The sequence below is a fragment of the Eucyclogobius newberryi genome, unplaced genomic scaffold (genome assembly GCF_026437365.1).
Source record: "Eucyclogobius newberryi isolate DKJ021-1_F unplaced genomic scaffold, fEucNew1.0.hap1 SCAF_4, whole genome shotgun sequence".
NCBI lineage: Eukaryota > Metazoa > Chordata > Actinopteri > Gobiiformes > Gobiidae > Eucyclogobius > Eucyclogobius newberryi.
Genome location: NW_027316056.1, coordinates 28,373,807 through 28,398,542, shown reverse-complemented (window position 1 = coordinate 28,398,542; position 24,736 = coordinate 28,373,807). Strand labels below are relative to the sequence as shown.

The 24,736-nt window shown below is 41.1% G+C and overlaps 1 protein-coding gene across 2 annotated transcripts in view; it reads right to left on the bottom strand.

The window, feature by feature from the left end:
• Window positions 1-1,353: 1,353 nt before the first annotated feature.
• npnta (nephronectin a) overlaps window positions 1,354-24,736 on the bottom strand; it is a 103,960-nt gene continuing 80,577 nt past the window's right edge. For both annotated transcript variants that reach the window (XM_072462331.1, XM_072462332.1), the window contains 4 exons: window positions 18,361-18,450; window positions 15,262-15,360; window positions 11,953-12,212; window positions 1,354-2,624 (listed from right to left, as the gene is read on the bottom strand). In XM_072462331.1, the coding sequence (XP_072318432.1) occupies window positions 2,514-2,624; window positions 11,953-12,212; window positions 15,262-15,360; window positions 18,361-18,450 (560 nt within the window). In that variant the 3' untranslated portion in view covers window positions 1,354-2,513. The remainder of the gene's footprint in view (window positions 2,625-11,952; window positions 12,213-15,261; window positions 15,361-18,360; window positions 18,451-24,736) is intronic.

Below are 24,736 nucleotides of genomic sequence, written 5' to 3'. Positions count from 1 at the left end.
AACCGTATCCCAGGTGTGAGATAGTTGGCGTGCCCCCTCATCCCGATTTACTGTCTGGGGGAAGCGATACCGCATCTCACTTCTGAGGCGAGTTCACGAGACACGAGACAGCCAAAACATCAAGAAATGTCACTAAAACACAGGTGTGACTAAGAGAATCGTACATTTATTAAGACGTGAAGAGCTAATGGACCGACTGGAACTTTCTGGAACTTTCTGGCAACCGGTCCATGTATTACTAAAGAAAAAATATAGAACTTTTGTACCCAAGAGTGCATCAGAAGTTTTATTTTAGCTAAACTACCAAATGTTTCAGTGTTTATTCAGCTTCTCGCAGTTCTACACAAGATGAAGTGTCTTGCCCGTAAACACAACAACAGTGTGATTTTTTACTGTCGAGCTGGCGTGGCTATGGTTGAATACATTTTGAGACGCGCACATGCAGCACATCCTTTATATATATTCCATTATAAGCTTCTATACGTCTGGAATAATACATTTCTTTCTCTAATGGATCATTCATTATTTCAAGCGTACTTTCCATTCCCCTTTCTCCGACCCTGATTATGGGACTACTGTGCATAATGTTCAGAGCCATTTTGAGCGCTAGTCGTGCATAAGTTGACACGTTTCTGGTGAGACGACGATGAATAATATGAACAGAACACCGGCTTTATTCCAAAATAATGTTACAAGTTTGACATATCGCATTGTCCTGTTTGTATAAGATAAGAGAACCTTTATTTGTCCATTTGGGGAAATTCCAGCATGTTTAAGTTGGGTAAAAAGGCGTGTCACTTAAAGGCGGTATGGACGATTTTTCGGCGATTTAAGAACGCAGGCGGAAGTGCGCATGCGCACTCCCCGTGCGGACGATACAACACACACGTGCGTTTGTTTATGAGCGCAACGGAGCGCATCGCATCGCTCGTCTCCCGTAGTTTTCTGTCCACTTCTGCGTCAGCTCGAACTGTCTTTCTCCGTCTTCATTTTGCCCCGTACACTGAGGGAACTATATTATGATAGATCCATGCGCTTAGGCACGCGGAAACGTGGGGACGAGCCTGACGCGGCTGCAGGTGAGCGATAGGTGCGTTTTATGACTGATACGTGGCAGGACTAATGATTTATCCACGCCACGAGGAAATATGATAAAAAATTGCTGAAAAAAATCGTCCATACCACCTTTAACGTCATCGTGTCTTTAGGGTCTGCGATGTCGACATTTGAACAGATACAGAGGCAAAACAGAGAAGAATATCGTGGAAATCATCAAACTGTCGGATACACAATAGTCAAGTATTAAATGAGTTTATGGTCGGGTTGGAAAATCACCAATAAGCCATTCTGAAATCAAAGTTTGTTTCTTTTTTATTTACATAGGAAACGGTGCGTCTTGAATGTGGTGAATAACCTCATGCATACAGAACCTTTAAACTCCAGCCTACGGCCTCCACTAGAACAACATACAAATGCAACTATGTGCTCTGCAAGTCACAAGCGTTACTGCACCAGAACACAGAGCGCACCAGGTCCATCGGCGTGAACTCTGCCGAGAGTCCAATGAATATTCATCGAACATTTACCATAAAAAAACACAGTACGAGGTTATGTACACACACACACACACACACAGTACATACATTTACATTGTACATTTTGTGAACGCCTAAAAAGTGGTCTTTATAAGAAACGTCACTGAAAATAACAAAGCACGTACAAAGCTGTAAAAGGAACCGTTGAATTGCAAAGTGTCAAAATGATGTTCATCGACCGTGACGTGTGTTTCAAGTATTTGAAAAGAGGAGCGTGTGGAGAGTTGACAGTATTGTGTGAGCGTTCAATAAAACATCGCGACGGAAAATTAGCTAAATGTTTTAAAGTGTCTTCTTTCAACCGCATTATGAATAACCGGGACGACCGAAAGTATTATTCTTTTGCTGCTTTATTCGACATGGCTGCGGGGGCGCGGTGCCCAATTCTCTTTTGTGAATCGTTTCAGTTCACATCCGATTGGCGGATAAGACGCAGTGGGGAAAAAAAATCCTTTACATATGTATTAGTCTAATCCAGGCTTAAAATCCGCCTCCCTTGTTTTTTTTGCTGATCAAGAATCCCCTTCGGCCAAATGTTTTAACTCAACCAAATAAAAGGCAATGGCTTCTGGCTACGCGATCAAAGGCAGAGCAGATGTCTAAATGTGGCTCTTTTCTGGTTGCGAATAAATTATGTGCGCGAAATGTGGCGTGTCTGTTCGGAGTGTCGTCGACTCACTGCCAGACCTCTCCTGGGGGAAGTGGGTGCATGCAGGTTAAAGACTGAGAAAGTAAAATAAGGTGAAGGTGACCCCCGTGAGGTTCGGGAGTCTCGTTTTGCGGGTTGAGCTCGGTGGGGCGATCGGGACGACGGGGTGTGGGGTGGGTGGGGGGGCGAGAGGGGGGGCATCGGTGCAGTCACTTGTCTTTGAGATAGTCCCCTCCTCTCGGTGCCTATGCTCCGCCCTGCCAGCCCAGTCAGAGTCTCCGCAGATTGTGTTCCTCTGTGCACGAGCCTTTCCTCAGCGTGATATCGTCCACCGCCATCTCGCCGCTCCGGCCGCGCCCGCGCTCCCCCTTCAGGATGACCTGGGAACAACGGCCGTGTTTAAAATTGGAGAGTGATCGAATACAAACGCGTGACCAATAAGAGCCAAGTAGAAGCAAAATACAACTAAATTGCAGCATGTTTTATGTGTTTGTCAATGTAATTTCCTTTAAAAAAAACTTCAATTGGTCAGACGTTTTAAGTGTGAAGACGTTTCCCCATTCAGTAGCTTTGTCAGTGTCTATGAGAGAACTGGTGCGTCACTTCCTTATATCGATCTGAGGGGAGGAGCTAACTACACTGAAACCAACCCTAGCATAAAACTAAAATGGAATCGATAGATGTATCTTTTGGCTGCAGCAAAAAATGCCATAACAAGGAGATGGATGACGACGACAGAGCCAACTGTCAAGGGCTGGACTGAAATATCAATGCATTCATAAAAATGGATGGACTTACTTTTGCACCGAGTTTGAAAATGGCTAAGAAATGGAACAGTTATGAAAGTTGACATATGCCACAAGTATACTTTAAGTAATAATGCAAGATAGACATTCTGAACATGTAGAGAACATGTATGTGCCGCCTCTGTCCATGATCTCTCTCTGTACGAGCTGAGTTACTTGTATCTGCCTTCCTCCACATCTGGCTCTGTTCTTACATGCTGTACTTTGTGAGTGGGAGAGAATGAGATGAGAAAGACGCAAACTCCCATTTTGAATTATTATTATTCATAGTAAGTTGATTCGTTTGTTAAAATGTCTTGGTGTTCAGGTGCAGATCCTACATTTTGTCACCAGTTACGTGGGAGGTGGAGTGTACTTTTGGCTGCAATAACAAAGAAATGGATAACGGGAACTATCAAGGACTGAGATAACGTTGGACATTTATAAAATGGTAAAACTGACTTTTACTCTGAACTTAAACATGGACAAATTTATCAAACACTGGGACAGATGGGACCTGTGCATTGGGGAACATGTTCCGAACTGACATTTAATTTTGTATTTCCTTTTGATTTTTCTTTTTACACTCTGGTCTTGTTCAGTATGTTCCTTTTGAGAACAAAATAAAAATATAGCCGCAAGCGGCAATGATCGGCCCTCGCCATGCCGCCGCCACGCCGCAAGAGGAGAGGGCGCTAACGCGCCCCAATTGTCCTTTTATTACGCCTACTGCTGAATCTGTGACGCTGTCACATCTTCTCCCCTTTGTTTTACCATCAAAAAGCAATTTTATTTTGAATTCTTGGCAAAATGTGCGGCTTTGCCGCACAGACACCGTGACTCTTTGAATAAAAATGTGGATAACTTTTGATGGTCCACCCCTGAAGATGAGTCTCACCAAATTTCAGGTTAATAGGGCTGACGCCCTAAGAGGAGTTTGTGAAAGTCTAAAGTGTAAACATGTTCTGGCGATTTCCCCATTGGAATAACATGGAAGGTTTCGGTCATCGTTACGGCAAAGCCATAACAATTATGACATGGGTCTCATTGACTTTTTTGATGGGGATGCCAAAATTGAGTTGTGTGTCAAATTTCATATAATTTCGCAAAACTAAATATTTAACCTTCATATAAAATCTGTAGGGGGCGCTGTGGCTCCAAATTAATTTATTTCACTTCAAGTAGGTTTAGGGCAAAGAGTTTAACAACTGATTCTAATTTGACGCAATTCAGACTTTATCTGCGCAAACGGCAGAAATGTTAAATTTGGGAGATTTCTGAAATTCTTGCTACAGTTTGCGGCTTCGCCGCACAGATACCGTGACAGGTATCAATGTGATTTGGATAACTTTTGATGTCCCACTCCTCAGTAGCATTTTCACCAAATTTCAGCTTTTTAGGGCCAACGCCCTGGGAGGAGTTCGTAAAAGTACGACGTTTGGAAAAACTCCGAAGTCATGTTTAGCCATTTTTGAAGCAATATGGCCGACATTTGGTTGGGCGGACGGCGTTGCCGTAATAATATTTTTTACTTCTCTTGTCACCATCTACCTCTGCGCCAAATTTCATGATTCTACGATCAGATTTTTTTTGGGTCATTTCCCATCTCTCAATGCATTTTTGGTACATTTGGGGGCGCTGACGCGCCAATTTTTTTTATTTTAGAAAATGGAAATGGCCAGAATGTAGAGAGGCACGATTTTTAGAGGTGTGCAAATTTTTGTGACTTTTCGTCAATGTTCACTGGGTAAAAAATAGGGGGGTTGGTCCCGAGAAGAAAGAAAGAAGAAGAAAGAATTAAAGCCGCAAGCGGCATCCAACGGCCCGCGAGGGCCGCCGGCCTTCCGACTCTGCGCTTTCGACTTGATAAAGATGGCGCCCTTATTGTGTTGAATTAAAAAAGAACTTGACAGACGGCGACACATTGGACATGGCCAATCCAGTGGCAAATCAACACAAGTGTCAGTCAAATTTGCTGCGCCGCCGCACAGAGACCGTAGCACTTGGAATAAAATTATGGATAACTTTTGATGCCCCGCTTGTGTAGATGATATTTCCCAAAGTAAAGCTTGATCGAGCTATTGCCCACGGAGGAGTTTGTTAAAGTGTGAAGCGTAAATGTGAACATTTCAAGGATTTGGCGTTTTTCCCATTTGTGACAGTATATTTGCAGCTCCACGGCAAAGAGACTCTACCACTTAAAATCAAAATATGACTAACTTTTGATGCCCCGTTTGTGTAGATGATTTTCCCCAAATATGAGCTTGATCGGGCAATCGCCCTAGGAGAAGTTCGTTAAAGTGTGAAGCGTAAAAATGTGGCCATTTTAGAGATTTCGCTGTTTTCCCATTTCTGACATATATTTGCGGGTCCGCCACACAGAGACCGTAGCACTTAGAATCAAAATATGGGTAAGTTTTGATGCCCCGCTTGTGTAGATGATATTCTCCAAATATGAACTTGATCGGGCAATCGCCCTAGGAGGAGTTTGTTAAAGTGTGAAGCGTAAAAATGTGGTGATTTGAGCGATTCTACAATTTTCCCATAAGGATAACATGGGATGTTTCTGTCAACGCTTCGGTTACGGCGTACAAAATATGACTTTGGCTCTCATACTTTTATGATCAGGATGGCAAATTAGAATTTTGTTCAAAATATCATGTCATTTGGAAAAACTCTATTGTTTATAGGCCACTCTGAAGGCCAAATAGTCAGAATTCTGGGAAACGTTTGCGGCTCCGTCGCACAAAGACCGTAAAAGTTATCCTTAAAATTTGGATAACTTTAGATACACCACTTGTCTAGAGGACGTACACCGATTTTGAGGTTGGTGGGCAAAACGCACTAGGAGGACTTCGTTAAAGTGTAAAACATAAAAATGTGGTAATTTGAGAGATTTTGCGGTTTTCCCATAGGGATAACATGGGAGGTTTCTGTCATCGCTACGACTACGGCGTAAAAATTTAGGCATTTTTGTGATTGGCTTTTGTGATCGGGACGGCAAAATAGAATTTTGGGTAAAGTTTAGACAATTTTGGTAAAACTAATTTTTGACCTTCAATGTTAATTTAAAGGTCACTCTGTAGGGGGCGCTATCACTGCCATTTCAATTTTGTCATCATAAACTGGTCCAAACTAGAAAGTTTAACAACTGATTCAAATTTGGTCCTAATCGGACTGGTTTTGATCAAATGGGAGCAATTTTTAGACCTGCAATATTCCAAAATAAGTTGTCCAACTTTGCGGCTGCGCCGCACACAGACCGTAAAAGGTATCTCAAAAAATTGAATAACTTTAGATGCCCCACTTGTCCAGAGGACGTACGCCGATTTTGAAGTCGGTGGGCAAAACGCCCTAGGAGGAGTTCGTCAAAGTTTGACGTAAACAAAATGGCTAACTCAGCTTGTTTTCATTTTCAAAGGAAGATGGCGGCCATAGGGTAAGTTTGGGGGCGTGGCCACAATGATTTTTTTTGTTTATCTTCACGAGAGGAATGCGTGTCCCGAATTTCGTAGCTTTACGCCAAAGTTGACCTCGGGGCGTCTCCCATAGGCGCAATGTATTTTGACTTTTGTCGGTGGCGCTGTCGCGCCATTTTTTAACGAAAAAAAAAATGGCCCAGAAAAAATAAAATTTTTCGCCGATTCTGAATTTTGGGCAAAGTTTGGTGAGTTTTTGAGCATGTTCAGGGGGTCAAATTAGAGATCAAAGCGCTGAAGAAGAACAAGAAAAATTAAAGCCGCAAGCGGCATCCAACGGCCCTCGCGGGCCGCCGGCCTTCCGACTCTGCGCTTTCGACTTGATAAAGATGGCGCCCTTATTGTGTTGAATTAAAAAAGAACTTGACAGACGGCGACACATTGGACATGGCCAATCCAGTGCAAATGAACACAAGTGTCAGTCAAATTTGCTGCGCCGCCGCACAGAGACCGTAGCACTTGGAATAAAAATATGGATAACTTTTGATGCCGCGCTTGTGTAGATGATTTTTCCCAAAGTAAAGCTTGATCGAGCTATTGCCCACGGAGGAGTTTGTTAAAGTGTGAAGCATAAATGTGAACATTTCAAGGATTTGGCGTTTTTCCCATTTGTGACAGTATATTTGCAGCTCCACGGCACAGAGACCGTACCACTTAAAATCAAAATATGGATAACTTTTGATGCCCCGTTTGTGTAGATGATTTTCCCCAAATATGAGCTTGATCGGGCAATCGGCCTAGGAGGAGTTCGTTAAAGTGTGAAGCGTAAAAATGTGGTGATTTTAGAGATTTCGCTGTTTTCCCATTTCTGACATATATTTGCGGGTCCGCCACACAGAGACCGTAGCACTTAGAATCAAAATATGGGTAAGTTTTGATGCCCCGCTTGTGTAGATGATATTCTCCAAATATAAACTTGATCGGACAATCGCCCTAGGAGGAGTTTGTTAAAGTGTGAAGCGTAAAAATGTGGTGATTTGAGCGATTCTACGATTTTCCCATAAGGATAACATGGGATGTTTCTGTCAACGCTACGGTTACGCCGTACAAAATATGACTTTGGCTCTCATACTTGTATGATCAGGATGGCAAATTAGAATTTCGTTCAAAATATCATGTCATTTGGAAAAACTCTATTGTTTATAGGCCACTCTGAAGGCCAAATAGTCAGAATTCTGGGAAACGTTTGCGGCTCCGTCGCACAAAGACCGTAAAAGTTATCCTTAAAATTTGGATAACTTTAGATACACCACTTGTCTAGAGGACGTACACCGATTTTGAGGTTGGTGGGCAAAACGCACTAGGAGGACTTCGTTAAAGTGTAAAACATAAAAATGTGGTAATTTGAGAGATTTTGTGGTTTTCCCATAGGGATAACATGGGAGGTTTCTGTCATCGCTACGACTACGGCGTAAAAATTTAGGCATTTTTGTGATTGGCTTTTGTGATCGGGACGGCAAAATAGAATTTTGGGTAAAGTTTAGACAATTTTGGTAAAACTAATTTTTGACCTTCAATGTTAATTCAAAGGTCACTCTGTAGGGGGCGCTATCACTGCCATTTCAATTTTGTCAGCCTAAACTGGTCCAAACTAGAAAGTTTAACAACTGATTCAAATTTGGTCCTAATCGGACTGGTTTTGATCAAATGGGAGCAATTTTTAGACCTGCAATATTCCAAAATAAGTTGTCCAACTTTGCGGCTGCGCCGCACACAGACCGTAAAAGGTATCTCAAAAAATTGAATAACTTTAGATGCCCCACTTGTCCAGAGGACGTACGCCGATTTTGAAGTCGGTGGGCAAAACGCCCTAGGAGGAGTTCGTCAAAGTTTGACGTAAACAAAATGGCTAACTCAGCTTGTTTTCATTTTCAAAGGAAGATGGCGGCCATAGGGTAAGTTTGGGGGCGTGGCCACAATGATTTTTTTTGTTTATCCTCACGAGAGGAATGCGTGTCCCGAATTTCGTAGCTTTACGCCAAAGTTGACCTCGGGGCGTCTCCCATAGGCGCAATGTATTTTGACTTTTGTCGGTGGCGCTGTCGCGCCATTTTTTAACGAAAAAAAAAATGGCCCAGAAAAAATAAAATTTTTCGCCGATTCTGAATTTTGGGCAAAGTTTGGTGAGTTTTTGAGCATGTTCAGGGGGTCAAATTAGAGATCAAAGCGCTGAAGAAGAACAAGAAAAATAATAATAATAATATTTTTAGCAAAAACAATATAGCCGTTTTTACTATAACAACAAATGATACATCGTTTGAAAGCTCTAAGCCTTCCCGATGCCGCCATGGGGTGGAATCATCATTACGAGCGCTTACGCGCTCGTCACTCCCTATTCCGTCGGGATGCCCCGCCCACTCCCCATAGACTTCCATTGATTTGAGCAGATACAAGCATGGCCCATGCCTGCGGCATGGATTCTCGCGTACGGGACGATGCCAGGAGGGTTTTTGGAGGAATGCAGCGCTTCGCGCTGCTGTTGTCAACAATTAGTGAATGGGCTACGCCCATTCACTAATTGTTGACTATTTCTGTCATAGCAGGAGTAAGTATGCATGATCCATGCCTTCGGCATGGGCTAGTTCACTGTACTTGCCAGGGGCGACGGGGAACCAAACATGCGGGCTGCGCCCGCATGTTTGGTCAGACAGTTGCAACGCTGCCTTCGGCAGCGTTGCGGGAGCAATAGGCCCTCCCCCTGCTGGGGCTCGGGCCTAATTAAAGCCGCAAGCGGCATCCAACGGCCCTCGCGGGCCGCCGGCCTTCCGACTCTGCGCTTTTGACTTGATAAAGATGGCGCCCTTATTGTGTGTTGAATAAAAAAAGAACTTGACAGACGGCGACACATTGGACATGGCCAATCCAGTGCAAATGAACACAAGTGTCAGTCAAATTTGCTGCGCCGCCGCACAGAGACCGTAGCACTTGGAATAAAAATATGGATAACTTTTGGTGCACCGCTTGTGTAGATGATTTTTCCCAAAGTAAAGCTTGATCGAGCTATTGCCCACGGAGGAGTTTGTTAAAGTGTGAAGCGTAAATGTGAACATTTCAAGGATTTGGCGTTTTTCCCATTTGTGACAGTATTTTTGCAGCTCCACGGCACAGAGACCGTACCACTTAGAATCAAAATATGGATAACTTTTGATGCCCCGTTTGTGTAGATGATTTTCCCCAAATATGAGCTTGATCGGGCAATCGGCCTAGGAGGAGTTCGTTAAAGTGTGAAGCGTAAAAATGTGGTGATTTTAGAGATTTCGCTGTTTTCCCATTTCTGACATATATTTGCGGGTCCGCCACACAGAGACCGTAGCACTTAGAATCAAAATATGGGTAAGTTTTGATGCCCCGCTTGTGTAGATGATATTCTCCAAATATGAACTTGATCGGACAATCGCCCTAGGAGGAGTTTGTTAAAGTGTGAAGCGTAAAAATGTGGTGATTTGAGCGATTCTACGATTTTCCCATAAGGATAACATGGGATGTTTCTGTCAACGCTACGGTTACGCCGTACAAAATATGACTTTGGCTCTCATACTTTTATGATCAGGATGGCAAATTAGAATTTTGTTCAAAATATCATGTCATTTGGAAAAACTCTATTGTTTATAGGCCACTCTGAAGGCCAAATAGTCAGAATTCTGGGAAACGTTTGCGGCTCCGTCGCACAAAGACCGTAAAAGTTATCCTTAAAATTTGGATAACTTTAGATACACCACTTGTCTAGAGGACGTACACCGATTTTGAGGTTGGTGGGCAAAACGCACTAGGAGGACTTCGTTAAAGTGTAAAACATAAAAATGTGGTAATTTGAGAGATTTTGTGGTTTTCCCATAGGGATAACATGGGAGGTTTCTGTCATCGCTACGACTACGGCGTAAAAATTTAGGCATTTTTGTGATTGGCTTTTGTGATCGGGACGGCAAAATAGAATTTTGGGTAAAGTTTAGACAATTTTGGTAAAACTAATTTTTGACCTTCAATGTTAATTTAAAAGTCACTCTGTAGGGGGCGCTATCACTGCCATTTCAATTTTGTCAGCCTAAACTGGTCCAAACTAGAAAGTTTAACAACTGATTCAAATTTGGTCCTAATCGGACTGGTTTTGATCAAATGGGAGCAATTTTTAGACCTGCAATATTCCAAAATAAGTTGTCCAACTTTGCGGCTGCGCCGCACACAGACCGTAAAAGGTATCTCAAAAAATTGAATAACTTTAGATGCCCCACTTGTCCAGAGGACGTACGCCGATTTTGAAGTCGGTGGGCAAAACGCCCTAGGAGGAGTTCGTCAAAGTTTGACGTAAACAAAATGGCTAACTCACCTTGTTTTCATTTTCAAAGGAAGATGGCGGCCATAGGGTAAGTTTGGGGGCGTGGCCACAATGATTTTTTTTGTTTATCCTCACGAGAGGAATGCGTGTCCCGAATTTCGTAGCTTTACGCCAAAGTTGACCTCGGGGCGTCTCCCATAGGCGCAATGTATTTTGACTTTTGTCGGTGGCGCTGTCGCGCCATTTTTTAACGAAAAAAAAAATGGCCCAGAAAAAATAAAATTTTTCGCCGATTCTGAATTTTGGGCAAAGTTTGGTGAGTTTTTGAGCATGTTCAGGGGGTCAAATTAGAGATCAAAGCGCTGAAGAAGAACAAGAAAAATAATAATAATAATAATAATATTTTTAGCAAAAACAATATAGCCGTTTTTACTATAACAACAAATGATACATCGTTTGAAAGCTCTAAGCCTTCCCGATGCCGCCATAGGGTGGAATCATCATTACGAGCGCTTACGCGCTCGTCAGTCCCTATTCCGTCGGGATGCCCCGCCCTCTCCCCATAGACTTCCATTGATTTGAGCAGATACAAGCATGGCCCATGCCTGCGGCATGGATTCTCGCGTACGGGACGATGCCAGGAGGGTTTTTGGAGGAATGCAGCGCTTCGCGCTGCTGTTGTCAACAATTAGTGAATGGGCTACGCCCATTCACTAATTGTTGACTATTTCTGTCATAGCAGGAGTAAGTATGCATGATCCATGCCTTCGGCATGGGCTAGTTCACTGTACTTGCCAGGGGCGACGGGGCACCAAACATGCGGGCTGCGCCCGCATGTTTGGTAAGACAGTTGCAACGCTGCCTTCGGCAGCGTTGCGGGAGCAATAGGCCCTCCCCCTGCTGGGGCTCGGGCCTAATAAAAATAAATATTTTAGTAAAACTATGTTTGAACAAAGAGTTTCTTTACTTTATGTCACAATATAATAATATTCATAATTGAACTATTATTCATGATTACTGACACCAAAAGCAAACAACAGTGGACTAAGAGAATTCTGAATGAATTGCCTCAGTGATAAAAGTCAGAATGCTGGGATGTCACCTGCATAGCCTCTATAATTCCTTATTTTAGATGTTTAGATTGTGTAGATTCAGACCCCATCATACTTACACTTTCAAGGCCCTTTCCCCAAAGCGTGATCTGGGTGTGTCTCCAGCCGTTGCCCCCGGTGCGGCCCCACACGGCAGGACTGTACTGTTTGCCCTTCTTCACAAACACCTGCAGCATTCCCACGTGGTGTCCCGCCAGCTTGTGCCGGAACGACAGGCACAGGTTGCCGTCGTTCCAGGGCGGGGTCAGGGGGAGCACCAGCCTCGCGCCCCGCCCTGTCCTCTTGTTACCCACTTCAGGGATGGTGAGGTATCTGCCACCTGAAAAGCAAATAGTTATTACACTTTTTTTTTATTGGATTTCAACATTTCAACATTTGACTTTTCGCCTACGTCTACTGAATTTTAATAATGCAGGTGTCTCTAGTCACCACTAAAACTGCCTCTGCGCTCGACATTCAAACGATTTTCAACTGTGCTTAAAAAGGGGTCTTCTTCATGATTGCTACCGGTAATTAACTTGTCAAAAATGTGAGGATTCTTGTTATAATGAATTCAGAATAAAAGATTGAAAATGGCTTTAAAGAATAGGACTGTCAATACACAAGCAGAACTCTTGCTTTTATTACATTGAGCGTTTCATCGTTCCATTAAAGGTGCACTATGCATCTTTTGAGACGCTATTGCTTTGCCTGGAATTTTCCATATTAAACATATCATACATAACAGGCAGGTGACGCAATGAAACACACGTAATTTAATAAATGTGAGAGAAGAGATTAAATAAGAGTTCTTCTATTAAGAGTTATCTGTTCTTTTCCTCTGTATCTACCTGCGTTGCAACAATGAAATTTCCCCATGTGTGGACAACAAAGGAATATCTTATCTTATCTAAATTATATACTTTGGAATATTCCAGGCAAAGATAACAATGAAAAAAGATAACAAACATAACAAATAAACATATTGAGAACCAGATATATCAGAAAAGTTACATTGTGCACCTTTAAATTTAGCCACTTTCCCTTTAAGAAAGATCTACAGGTTAAACTACAAAGTACTAATCAAAAAGACCACAAGTATCTAAAATATCTTGAATTGAATTCGACCCACAAACATAATGTGGTTGCAATTGCATTATTAATGTAAGTGTAGGTTTTTAAAGAAGCCTTGGGGACTTGAAGGTAAAATCTCTCTTGGATAATGACTGATTAATGCTGTAGTGTTTTGCTGATCCAGCAGTTCAGAGTTATCCACAGGAAAGCCACTCGTGTCTGAGCCACCGCAGCGCTCTGCATAAGTAATGATCCAGCAATCTTTGCATTTAACCACTCAAAACGCTGTTAATCACACCCCACTCTGAGAGTAATAAAGGTAAGTGTTTAAGACTCACATAAGAAGAAAGAAATCTTAAACTTGCATTTGAATGTATACTATTATGTCACTATGTTAATGTTGTAGTCATTTATGCAAAGACTTTAATGAGCTTTTAACCTTGTTACAACAGCAACATTAGTTTACTCCAGTTGTATTTTTCATTGTTCATGTGGCACTCGGGTCCAAAGCTTCAACACCTGACGACACCTGCTGCGTGGAGACGGAGCAAAAGCAGCATTAGACGAGAGAAATTTACAGAAAAAGTCTGGCGATGATTTATGGACTTAAAAAACGTCACAAATTGAGAACCCATCGGTTATTGAAGAGGGGAGAGTACTTTCTAATCAGAATTCATAAAACTACCATAAATGAAGATAAATGTTACTCCTGATATGTTTTAGACGAGGGAACAATGTAAAAAAAAAAATGTCTAAAAGCTCAAAAGGTCAATTTTGCATAATGTGTGTCCTTTAAAGTGGGAACACATCAAAATCCCAACTATCCGAGATAAAAAAGCACATGAATGCAAATAAGGAACTTCAACATCTCATTTCGTAATCCTGAGTTCCAGAAGACCACATGAACACAGCATAAAATAAAACATGTACCGGCAAATGAAAGTCTGCTGTATTATGGTGAGGGGCTCATCAGTTCTGCACTTTTGAACAGGAAGTCAATGGACCTGTTTCTATTACTGAGCCGTTTTAGATCAATACTGATGATATAGAATGAATAAAATGTAAACTCTACTCTACTTATGTTATATTTTGACAGTGCCTGTAAGAAAGCACAACACAGTATGTCTCCTTTAAGAAACAAAGGAACAGACAAAATAGTATAGTTATGACAAATCTGACGACTGAGACCTCAAAATTCTTAAAAACAATATAAAATAGTCAAAAGGGAATAATTAGTTTGTCATAAGAAAGTGAGATTGAATGTCTGGGTACTTCATTCATCACTCAATTCATGGGAAGCTGCTCCTTTTATTGGAACAAAAATCAAGTTTCCGTGATGCAAATATTTTATTATTAGATTTGGGTTGAGTAAAAATAAGTGTGTGTGTGTCTATATTTGGTTGTAAGATTGTAGAAATGAGTCTAGTATCAATTCTGGCTGAATGCACTGCTCTGTTTAGTCTATGCTCTTGGTCTCTGCTCACTGGGCCTCGCGCTGGGCCTTTTCTTCATCTGAGCCCAAAGAAAACACTATCACGTTTCCATTTAATGTGTGCCACAAGCCGTCCCACGTGCAGGTCTTATTAATTACATTACTTTATACCCACAAAGACAAACAAATACTATCCCGTCAATACAATGTTGCCAGTTGATTGAAAACAGTGACATCAGAGTATCAAGGCAACGTAATCACATCCTTAAACATTCACTAGTGTGTCACATTTCTGCTGACGGCTTCCTCGCCTGCTTGTTTCTGCTGTGCCTACAATGATCCACAGTCTGGCCTTAAACTAATATATCTCCATGGCGACAAAGAGGTGAAACCTTCAGGCCAAGTTGCAGTTCACTCGTAGTGAAAAAGAATGCGTGTTTTCAAGTTTTTAGCTTTAGCGATAGAACCGATGTAATAATGTTGGCTAGATGCGCTTAATGCCCTAGAGTGGAACATTCCGGACACAGCAACAACACCACAATCCCCTCCCCCAAAGTTGCGTAATGCCTTTTTTAAGAACATGTGGTTTTAAAGCAAGAGGGCATTTGTATGTAGAATCTGCAGTTTATACGTCACATTGTCAGACCGTTTTCTCTGGTTTATGGTTAATCTTTTGTCAGCACCAAAATAACTTCAAATGACATGGTATTTTCTGTTGGAAAAGGACTTCATTATATCTCTAACTAAATAATGAGCATTTGTCACTCTCTATTTGGACATTTCCTCCCACAGTGCGGCTGTATTGATCCCCTCCCTGCGTCTGATACGTTCAAACTCCAGGACACTCTTTAAATCCTCCAGTTCAACTGTGTCGGGACCTCACCTGACGGGTCGGGCGTGGTCTCCCAGTGCACGTCTCCGTCCTTGTCCCTGATCCAGCCGCAGAGTCCGTCATCAAAGGAGCAGCTGAGGAAGCCTGCACCTGAGAGAGCGAGAGAAACCACATCATGTTTTTGAAAGAGAAGGTGCTTTTGAAAGTAATCTTTGAACCGCGCGCTTGCTGAGAGGGTTTGAAATTAGTCTAAGAGAAAAATGCTGCTGTTTTTTTCAAAGATGCGACTTTTTTCCGGCGGTGGTTTCACAGCATAATATTCAGGCTCCATGGAGACGAGGTAAGCAGAAGTGGGCAGTAGTTAAAATGTCCTAAGTTACATTTTCTTGAGTAACGTTTTGAAGAAATTGTACTTTTCCGAGTGTTGTAGAAAAGGTTTAAAGGTAGTCATCAGGACAATGTTTTAAAATCGACGTTTCAATCTTAAAATGGTCCAGATGATTACTTTTTCTATGTTGATCAGTCCTGGACAAACGAGGGGATGCACCGACTCACTTTTCAAAGCCTCCATACGTATACTCCTTCTGGAATGATACTTTGTTTGAGTGAAAGTCTTAGTTTTTCTTCCCTCGCTTCAAACTCTCACCTCAAGATATGTTTGGTTTCGCACTGCATGATTTAACCTTTTGTTTGAAATCATTCATCTTACTTGAGTACAGATATTGCACCCCCAAAAAATTATCTTTTGACATAATAGTAATGTGGTGTATCCGTTCAGTGAGTCATGAATCTCTGAGATGAAGGCACAGCCACAACAACTGCTGCTGCTTCATCCACGCTTCACAAACGACTCCACAACAAGAAGAGCATCCATCATTTTGTCCCCAAAAGCCGAGGGATTTACAGGAATACTTCAGTTCGTTTTCTGAGCCGCTGACAACGCCGTCACTCCTGACTCCCTCAAAACAGATTATACAATGAGAATCCGAGCAAATACACATCTAATTAGGCCGTTTAATCAGCATCGGGCCGACAGTGACGTTGATATATACGGAGCACACTCACAGCAGTGAAATATGACAAGACACTGGCGCCATATTGGCAACTTAAAATGAAATCAATGTTAGAAATGTATGAGTTTAAGTGTTCTAGTCTCTATGCAGTGGGTGCCGTCGTTCCAGGGCTGAGAAATTGTCCAAATGTTTAAAGAAACTAATTAATAACTCTCAAGTGCCAGGAATTCAAAGCTGGTGTCGTGTGGCTCAGTATTTTGTTTCTCTTAGTCAAAAAAATGTTCAACGAGAACATTTGTATTATTCACAGGTTTCAGCTTCTCGTTATATGAAGCATTTTGAGGACTTTTTCCCATTCAAACGATATAATATTTTGTTTTGAATTGTTAATCGCTATGGTAACGGTCCTACATTTTCATCATTCTGAAAACTAATGCTTGTCAATGATATGTCCACTGTGTGTACTGGACACTACATGATTTAAGCTTAGGGCCTTTTTTCCTTAAAATGCCTGACTAAAAATGAGCCCCGATTCAAAGTGAAGTTAGTTCTGAACTTTTCGGCGGTCTCTTGGTGAAGCCAAGACGCTGTAGTTTAGGTCTCTGAGGTGGGATTTACTCTAATTATAAGTGGTCACAAGCTCTGCCCAGAGGAACATCACATTTTAAATCCTGCTTAGATTTTCTTTGGTAAGGGAGTAAAGCTGCTATCTGGAGAGATGGTCTGATTGACTGTGATTGTTGGATTTTGACAATACATTTTAAAAGCTGAAGGTAATTTCACCCAAAAAATGTATTTGGGTACTTCAAGTAATAATGAAAAAAAAAAGCAGAATCCATTAAAAGGCTTATTAAATAGTTTTGAATTGATGGTGATTTTTCCTTGGCGTGGAGTACAAACTGATCCTGAGTCACCACAGAATTTGATTTGACTGTAATAAGGGCTTTACACTTTTCTTTTTAATTCAACATGCCTAGCAGCTTGATAGTTTCCCTTTTATCATCAGCAGCTGGACAAAAAGGAATAAATTGAGAAAAATCCAGCGGGCCCTCTTCTGAGATCAAAAGTATGAAGTGTAGTAATTGCAATTTACAGGAGACATTTTATGCTAAATGAACGTTAATGAGTTTTTAACCTCGTTACAACAGCGGTTCCTCATCATTAGCTCACACAAAGTTGTAATGTGATTGATTCCGACATGTTTGAGCTTTGTCCTGCAACAGAGGTTCAAGTGTTCGGATCATTCTTGTTTTCACCTCCCCCCTCCCCCCTCCCCCCCTCTTCCAGCCCACATCCCTGTACTGAGTTGTGATTATTAAAAAAAATGAAGACTCGGCGTGATACATGTAGACTTCCAAAATGTCACGTAGCATTTCCAAAAATGATGACTTGTAAATGAAAAGCTTGTTACAGTGAAATGTCACCATCAGTTCTGCCGTTTTGAAGTCAACAAGAAGCCAGCTTAGATCCATATTGTGCTTTACAATGAACAAAATGCAAATTAATGACCTACTAATTATATAGTTCAATCCTTTAAACCACAAAAAACATTATTTTCCTTTAAAACTCTGCTCTAACCACATGCTTTTACTGAGAATTGGTTGTAAACTTCTTGATTAAGATTATAAATGACTGAATCTTGCAAGTAAAGTTTAATCATTGCACAGCTCTAAACTAAACCCATTTTTCTTACGATAAATAATGTTTATTATCCTTCTACAAGTGTGTGTCAAGACTACAAAAAGAGACATTGACCAGCTGCATACAAGTGACAGCAACGCATCAGCGCTAATATGTCAAGAGGCTGCTTCTATTTCCAAACCACCGTTCCACTCTGAAGACGCGCTCTCAAAATGATCAATTAGCGATCGGGGCGGTGGAGCAATCAGCCGATCCTAATGTGAAAAGTGGTAGTGTCTGGCGCTGCGCTGCGGGCCGGGAGCCATCATTCTCACTGAGCACCAGCAGATGCCACGTGTCACCGCCGTTTGCTGCCCTATCAAAACACATCTGGTCAGGGCCGTCTCGCTGCCGCCGCCGCCGCCGATGGCAGTTTGGTTTTACCCCGAGAAACTGTAATCGTCTGTCATTATGGAAGTCGGTAAGGAGGCGGGGGGGATGCTGCTGATGCGTTTACCTGGGTCGTCCTTGCTCTCGTCCGCCGTGTTGCCGAGCTCAATGTCAAAGTCGATCCCCAGCACTGCGTTGTGGCCATGATTCCGGGGGACTGGAAAAGAAGGAGGGAGAGAGAGAAAGGCGGGGGTTAAAGGATTAACAAAGGTATTAAATTGCCTTCGCCGACATCTTTGCTCTTGGCTATTTCCTGGCTTCGCTTCAAAAGCGTGCCGCTCACGAGGACGAATGAATGTCATGCTTTGGAATCAAGGATTTGCCATGACAACACTGAGTGTAAAGCACAGTAAGAACATTGTCGGTTTGTAAATGTGTCAATAAGAAAAGTGAAGCGGGAATAAACTGAATTTGTGACGGATGTGTTGTGTAGGTCCTAAATGAACTTTATTATTTATACCTACACTTTTTTTTCATTATTAAAAAGGACACATATTATGCATTGTTTGTAAAGTTATTGGCCTTTACACACGCTCTTGAGTATCTTTGCATTGCAAAATATTTAATGTTTTGCCTGTGTATAGAAAATACACACTTTCTCATGTGGATTTGGTGTTTGCATGAGGATGTGAGACAGGTTCTACTCTGACAATGTTCAAATAAGGCTAAACACTGTTTTGTTTGGCTGTGCATGTGACTGAAAGGATTTAATTTGCACTCTTCTCTTTTATGTCTTAAACGGTTTTGTGTTTGAATTGCCTTGTGTACAAATAAACTTGCCTTGCCTTTGTCATCCACTGGTGGCAGTGAAAATGACCATGAAAAAAAATAAAATAAACATTAGGAAATGTGGGCTGGCCTGCTATTGTTAGCACATAGTTGTAATAAGTGCGATTTGAGAAATGAGAAATGCTCACTCTGGTGATGATTTATGGATTTGAATATAGCCCTCCAGACTTTGACATCTCAATTCAGAGAAAATGAAGAGTGAGTGTAATCCGAGGCTCAGAGAGGAATCTGAACAGGATCAATCAAACAAGTGTGAATAAAGCTAACTGTTTTTGATGAGGGAACAATGTTGCAACATGGTTAAAATGTGTGTTCTTTCATAGTAGTATTGCCTTTCATCGTCATATCCAGCATTTTATGGCTCGAGCATATACTTTCTATTTTGAGCTTTAATGTCTGTTGAAGCCCATTTCCAGATTAGAAAATATTTGCATAAATAAACAATGATATTTTCTGGACATTTTTCCATTCACAATTTGTTTTTTGCTGTGGTTTGCAATGTCAAACTGATCATCATGTGTAAAATTATTTATTCCACATTATGGTTCCATTTTTGTTATTTGAAGCAGACTGGCCGAGTTTATAAAAGTTGTGATTTGCTTTTGTTTTTTTTTGTTGTACATACAGTGTGAATACTGTTTTTGCCCCTGGCTATTTCCTGACTTCCTCTCAAAAGTGTATCCCTCGTGAGGACAAATCGACGTCATCTTTCATATTCTCATAGTCTTCTCCCGACCGATGACCAAGACAAGTACATATGTCTGCCAACACGGTCTCCAAAGAGGAGCAGGCTGAGGATCAATCTGATGCAATGTCTGGGAAACTGTTGCCAACACACACGCACACACGCACGAGCTGAAATAGCACCCCCCCTGCGTCCAACGGGGTCAGGCTGCTCAAAATACTAAAGTTCACGCCTCTTACTAAAGGTCAACTGACAAGTACAGTACCGAGCGCTCTCCAGCAGTGACGTGGCAGTTATCAAACCCGTCTTTGCTCTGTGATTACCTGGGGAAAAGGTAACTGAAAATAAATTGAAAAGTAATTTGGAAGAGCAGCCAGTTCAGTGACAGTAATGCGCATGACTAATGTGTAGCGAACATGTGCTGTGGGTCCCATATGTCCATGAAGAGGGTGCAGCCTGACTGTGGAAGGAATTCAAGAGCACTTTCACCTAGCTCTCCGGCATTCCTGTGAATCCAGGACTGTTCGTGTGTGGTTTGTGTGCCTGTGTCATTTCCCCTACGTTTTATATGTATATATCACCTTTTATGTCATGTTATGTCACCAAGAATAGAGGCAACATGTAGTAGATCATTGTGCATGTTCCATTATTAACTGACAGCAGATCTAAATGCTAATGATTTTAAGTATTTCTACAATCAGAAGGGTTGAAATGTCAGTTAGTTTGCATTTGAAGTCAAAATTATGGGACAAAAATATAGTAGATTAGTAGTTAGATAGTAGATAAAGATCATAATCTCTTTGTAAATGATCAAAAAATAAGATAAGATAATTCTTTATTGTCCCACATGGGGAAATTTCATTGATGCAACGCAGGAAGATACAGAGGAAAAGAACAGATAACTTATAGGAAGTTTGAAAAACACTCTCAATAGAAGATCTCTTATAAAAATCTTAGTAAATGTCAAACACAATTGTATATGTCTTTACACCATGCTCATGACATCACTCGCATTTATCAGAGTGGTTTTCATTTGTCCAAATCACAGAGATTTTTCAGATTTTGTCATAATCTGAGGCTAATCCTAGTTCCTCTATTGGAATCACTTGTAAATGGACCATGTTTCACTACATGTTGGCCTTAAATTTTCTCCACTCCAGAATGCATTTATTCACAAGCTTTTAAAGGGTCAATATCTGTGTTTTATAAATTATTAAAACATGTTAATTCCAGCCTTCACTGACTCTTACACCTGCACAACAAAAACAAATCTTTAAACCCGGGGAGAACAACGCAAAATGTAAATATTTAATCCGCATTTAATGAATTATTTGTATTGTTATTGTCCTTAAAACCTGCTCTTGAGTACCTCTGATTTTTGTCATGTTTTAGAACTCAAAATAATCAGAAATTGAGGTTGCGCTCCATCTACTGGCGGTAGAGGGAATTGCATAGGGAAGATAAACCAACCTAGCTTTCCCCTTACAGTCTAATAACACGTCATAATTAACACTATTTTGACGGCGGAAATGCTCAGAACGAGTCGAGCGATGATTTATATGGAAGTAAAAACAGCGCAGAAGATGTTGGAGCGCTACCGGTGATGTCACAAAACTGGAATATTTGAAACGGAGTGATTTCTGAGGCTCGGAGGGGAGAGGATTCATCAATCAAGCGTGAATGAAGCTGAACACAACTCAAATGTGCGGGGTTATTGCAGGGACGGGGACTGTTACTGTCGAGAAATGTGTCAAGAAACCCATCGGGGTCAGTGTATTTATGACGTCTTTGAAATTGAAGTCTTGAGTGAAGAGACCTCCAATAGATTTGTTTGACCTTTGCTGTCATCTGCTGTACACTATACCTTGCCCTACCTTGACCTTTGCCACTAAGGATTCTGACACGCAATCAATCGATAGAAAATACATTGCCGAAGTAAAAAAATAACTAAATACTGAGAGGTTTAGGGACTAGCGATGACATTTATGTGGACTGGTGGAGTTAGTGTCGTGCTGGAAGAAGAATTTGGCTCCTACTGTGTCCAAAATGAGCCGCTCGGCGCCAGACTCACAGAATAACAGAACAGAAGCATTCAGAAATATTTAAGTGGGAACACATGCGCGAGTCTGGGAGCGACAAATGGGGGATAAATAGGAAAGTATCTAAAGCAGTTTGGGATAATACTCTAAAATATTCTGGGTTATAGGTAGTTAAGAGTCATTTTAGCTTAAAGGTTCGCGGTGCCAAATGCTGGTTGGGGATATGCTTTCTGCTGCTCGTTTAGAGGCCTTTCTGACACTCCCGCCCACAGACTGGCTCTAGAGCAGCGGTGCTCTGTAGGGAACCGAAAAGACTAACCGCTTCACGGACAAAAGAGCCTCGTGGCAAATAAAGGCATCGTAACACAAGTATAGATCTCGAAAAGTGGTGCTGCCGGTCTTGAGGAGCTAACGGTTATTGTAAGTCTATGTAAGAATGTTTTATTTTTAAGGATTTATTATTATTTTTTTTTTAATGATTTGAGCACACTGTTGAGCTTACACTATGAACAGTATATGTAGATCTATTGAAAACGAAAAGAAAAAATACCCTCTGTCTTTTTATTTCATTTTTTTATAAATCATTGGTTTCGTAAATGTTGTGACCTGTAAAGACCTTGACATCATCTTATTAAACAGTTACATTTCTAAAAGTCAATTATGTGTACGATTAATACCTAAAACCTTCTTAAAGTGCCCATGACAGTTCAGATTAAGTTTTGGTTTATAATTTCACTTCTTGTTTATGATTGATGACGACAAACTGTGAAATTGCACAGTGAACAATTTTTTTTTAATTTGACAAATAAAACAAATATACAATAGCACCTTTATTTTGCTGAATGTTTAGAGGGTCAAAAAAGGTGTTTATTTGTGTAAATTGTTAAGTATCCCTAGTGTGATGTCACTTCCTTTTACCATTTCCTACAGATTTTTCAATGTTTTCTCCACAAATGTCTTCTCGATTGGTGCATTTATACCTGTTGTACGTGAATCACCAAACTGTTTACATCCACTTAACTCGATATTCTTTTGTCTTCCAAACGTTTTCCATTTCCTGTCAAATTAATTGTATCTCAACCCGCGTTCCTCAAAAGCGAGCAGACTCTGCAGCACAGTGTGACGAGATCGTTTCATTATCGTTGAAGCTTTGCAGCGGGGCTAATTCTACTTCCTTTCACCCCGCGACAGTAGCTCATAACCTGACAGTAATAGCATGCACGATTGCTGATCAGAATGTAGAGGCGGAGGAGTCAGACGCACCTGCACTCCACATCCGAGCCCTGTGTCATTATTAGTCCCTTCACTGAGCGCCTCTCCTCCTTTCCGACCAGGGGAACCTGCTCGGGCCCCGCCTTTGATTGATGTGAGCTTTGAGCGCTGCCGACAGGTGTTAATGTAATCTTCTCGCACTTTTCCTATTCTAATTATGTGATGCCATCTGGCTAGGTGCGTTGGCAATGGCATGCTAGCGCCGAGTCCGCACGTTTACTGTGGCATTCTTCTGCAGCTCAGGTTTGAGTAATGACGATCCCACTGTAGCCGGGGTAAATGCCTGTGATTGTGTCGGAGCTAAAAATGGATTAATGAACACATCACCTTTGCAGAAACGGTCGAGGAAAAGATTGTTTTGATCATTTTGGTTTGGGTTTGATCAATACAAAATACAAAACGGTGATGCAATATTGTTGTTGAAATTCATGTCAGTGATTCATGTTGGGTAGAAAAACCCACATGACCGTATTCTCACAGCCTGGGGAATTCAGTGAGGATTGATATTTTCAGTTGCAATATCGACATTTTACTTTGCTAATATTATGTTTTTAAAGACGTGATAAAGAATACATGTTATGTGGTGGCAAATCTACATCATTTTCCAGATTTTTGTGTGTACTTCATCACGTCTGCATCTACAATATACATTGCTGAAAAATACTCTTCTTAATGATCTGTTTTATTACCCTTCTGCTGTTTGATTTACTTGTGCTGATATTGTGCCGTCTGCTAGCACATGGCGGTACTATATGTGTCATGACAGTTTTCAGAGTTTTCAATGTGTGTCCCTGTTTTATATCACGCTCTGACATCATTAGATATTCACAATTTTTAAAGGACATATATCTTTACTGTAGGCAAAAAATACAATAGTACAACAGCTTTGTGATCCGAGCAAAACATTATGATGCATTTAGTAAACCATTTGATTTGTTGTTTGTATTGACACCCAAGATAAACAAATGATCTTCAAAATCTCTTCACAGCCTGTTCTGGAATAATGCATCACGTTAATGCATATTCATAACAGCAACAGGTTTAAAATGTTCTATTTAAGAAGTGTTTGCCTAAACTGACTTGAGGAGCCCTGAGGCTGGCAGCTGAACATAACTTCTGATTTATGTCTGTGGCATGTTAAATAAAGAACACAGTTGGAAAAGAAATGTAAATGAGGTCTAATGTGATTTATTGTCACTGATCTGATGAAGATGAATGTCGCTGTCGTCACATGTAATCCTCAGGAAACATTCTACACAAAGCATATCGTCAGAGCTTATCATTTTCTATAGAGTCCTCTGGCCCCATATTTAACAGCTGAAGGATTTTAACAGTCGCACTTCGAAAAAATAACAAAAACAAAGGGATTTTCACACACTCACAAACATGTTACCTCAACACTTCCTACTGTCGAGAGATATGAACAGCGTGCTCATTTTGACATAGCAATATTCTACCAATGATCTGTCCTAATATTCTACTCACAACTACTCAAACAGATTCACTCATACACAAATACCACTTCAGCAAGTCCAGTTCCAACTGAACTCCAGCAGATTCATTTAGTAAATTGTCTGCTGGCTAAGCTTCAAAAGATTAGGCATACAAATAACATTTAATGTTATTACTCAGTTGGGCTGGAAAAACTAATCTAATGA